Genomic DNA, 1,450 nt, shown 5'->3' on the forward strand with positions numbered 1-1,450 from the left:
TAAGTTTATTTGGATTTTTGTTACGTTTTGCCATCCAGCAATAAAAGCTGAGTTTTGAAGTACACTTTTGCCTGCCGTGAGTCTGCACTTTGGGTCCTATTCCTGCCTGCACACAGCCTTCACATGACAAAAGATGCTCTGTTGGACTGAGATCTGAGACTCTGTAAGCCCTCTGAGTGCAGCAAACTCATTGTTACTCATTTGTTATCCTGCAGGAAGCATCAGAGGACGGTGCACTGAGGTCATTCTGGGATGGACACAGTCAGCAACAGTACTCATGGCTGTGGGGTTTAAACAATGCTCTGTTGGTATTTAAGAGGCCAAAGGTGTCTCAGGAAAATCTCCACTACACCATTATACCACCAGCAAGCTGAGCCTTTGGTACAAGTCAGTATGGATCCATGCTTTCATGATGTTTTCACCAAACTGTGACTCTACCATCTGAATGTTGCAGCAGAAACCAGTAAACATGTGTCAACCTTCTGTTGTCCAGTGAGTCTGTGCTCTGGTCTAACCTGATTGGTGTGGATAAGTGTGGTGTGCTGTGTTTCTGTGTTTCAAACCTCTGTAAACTGACTGGAGGGAAAATCCCTGCAAATCACCAGTTTGTGAAATACACAAACCAGCAATCATTGCCACATTTAAAGTCACTGAAATCATAGTTTCTTCTCCATTATCTTGGTTAGTTTGAACTTCTGCAGGTTGTTTTAAGTGCAGTAAGTTGGTGTCATGACATTGGCTGATTAGATATTTAGATCAATGAGCAGCTTACAGGTGTACCTAATGAAGTGCCCAGGAACCTTTAGTCAGTGTTTTGGAATGTGTATTATTAGTCAGTCATGATTTGTGAGCTCAGAGCAACAACATCTCAGACAGACAATATTTTAAAGGCATCATACTGAGTACTGACTGATTTCACACACTGACCTTTGACCTTCAGTTGCACATGGGTCTTGCTCTGATCTTGTCCATATTTGCGGACGATGCAGGTGTAGGTCCCACCATCAGAGACTGTAGGGTTCCTCAGGGTGAGGCTGAGGTCTCCAGTCTGCAGGGCGTCGGCTTTCATCGATGTTCGGTTGGTGTAACGATGGTTCTGATCATTCAGAATATCATCGCCGCTCTGCACACGCATGTGGACTGTTGGGATCTTGAACTCATCACGGTCCCAGACCACTGCTGTGGAGCTACTGGAAACATTAACAGGTACCTGACAGGGCAGCAGGACAGACTCCTCCCCCTCATACACCTGATACACCTCCACCCCTGAGGCATGATGGGAAACTGAGGAGAGAAACAGTGTCCCATCATTCAGTCTGTCCACAGTGTGGGTCACATGTAGGGATGAGTTCTAACAACAGGTTTTAAATTAGTACCAGTAATGACGACAGTGTGCAATATTTGCAAAGCTATAAGTGGAAGGAAACCATGACCTAGGACAACCCGATGG

General features: G+C 45.2%; 1 protein-coding gene across 1 annotated transcript in view; it reads right to left on the reverse strand.

The window, feature by feature from the left end:
* The window catches only part of LOC102200279 (uncharacterized), a 3,962-nt gene extending 2,697 nt beyond the window's left edge, over nt 1-1,265 (reverse strand). The window contains exon 1 of the mRNA XM_013908013.1: nt 928-1,265. Within this exon, the coding sequence (XP_013763467.1) occupies nt 928-1,135 (208 nt within the window). The 5' untranslated portion in view covers nt 1,136-1,265. The remainder of the gene's footprint in view (nt 1-927) is intronic.
* Between the last annotated feature and the right edge of the window lie 185 nt (nt 1,266-1,450).

This window comes from Pundamilia nyererei, unplaced genomic scaffold (genome assembly GCF_000239375.1).
Source record: "Pundamilia nyererei isolate P.nyererei 1_Seehausen unplaced genomic scaffold, PunNye1.0 scaffold00797, whole genome shotgun sequence".
Lineage (NCBI taxonomy): Eukaryota > Metazoa > Chordata > Actinopteri > Cichliformes > Cichlidae > Pundamilia > Pundamilia nyererei.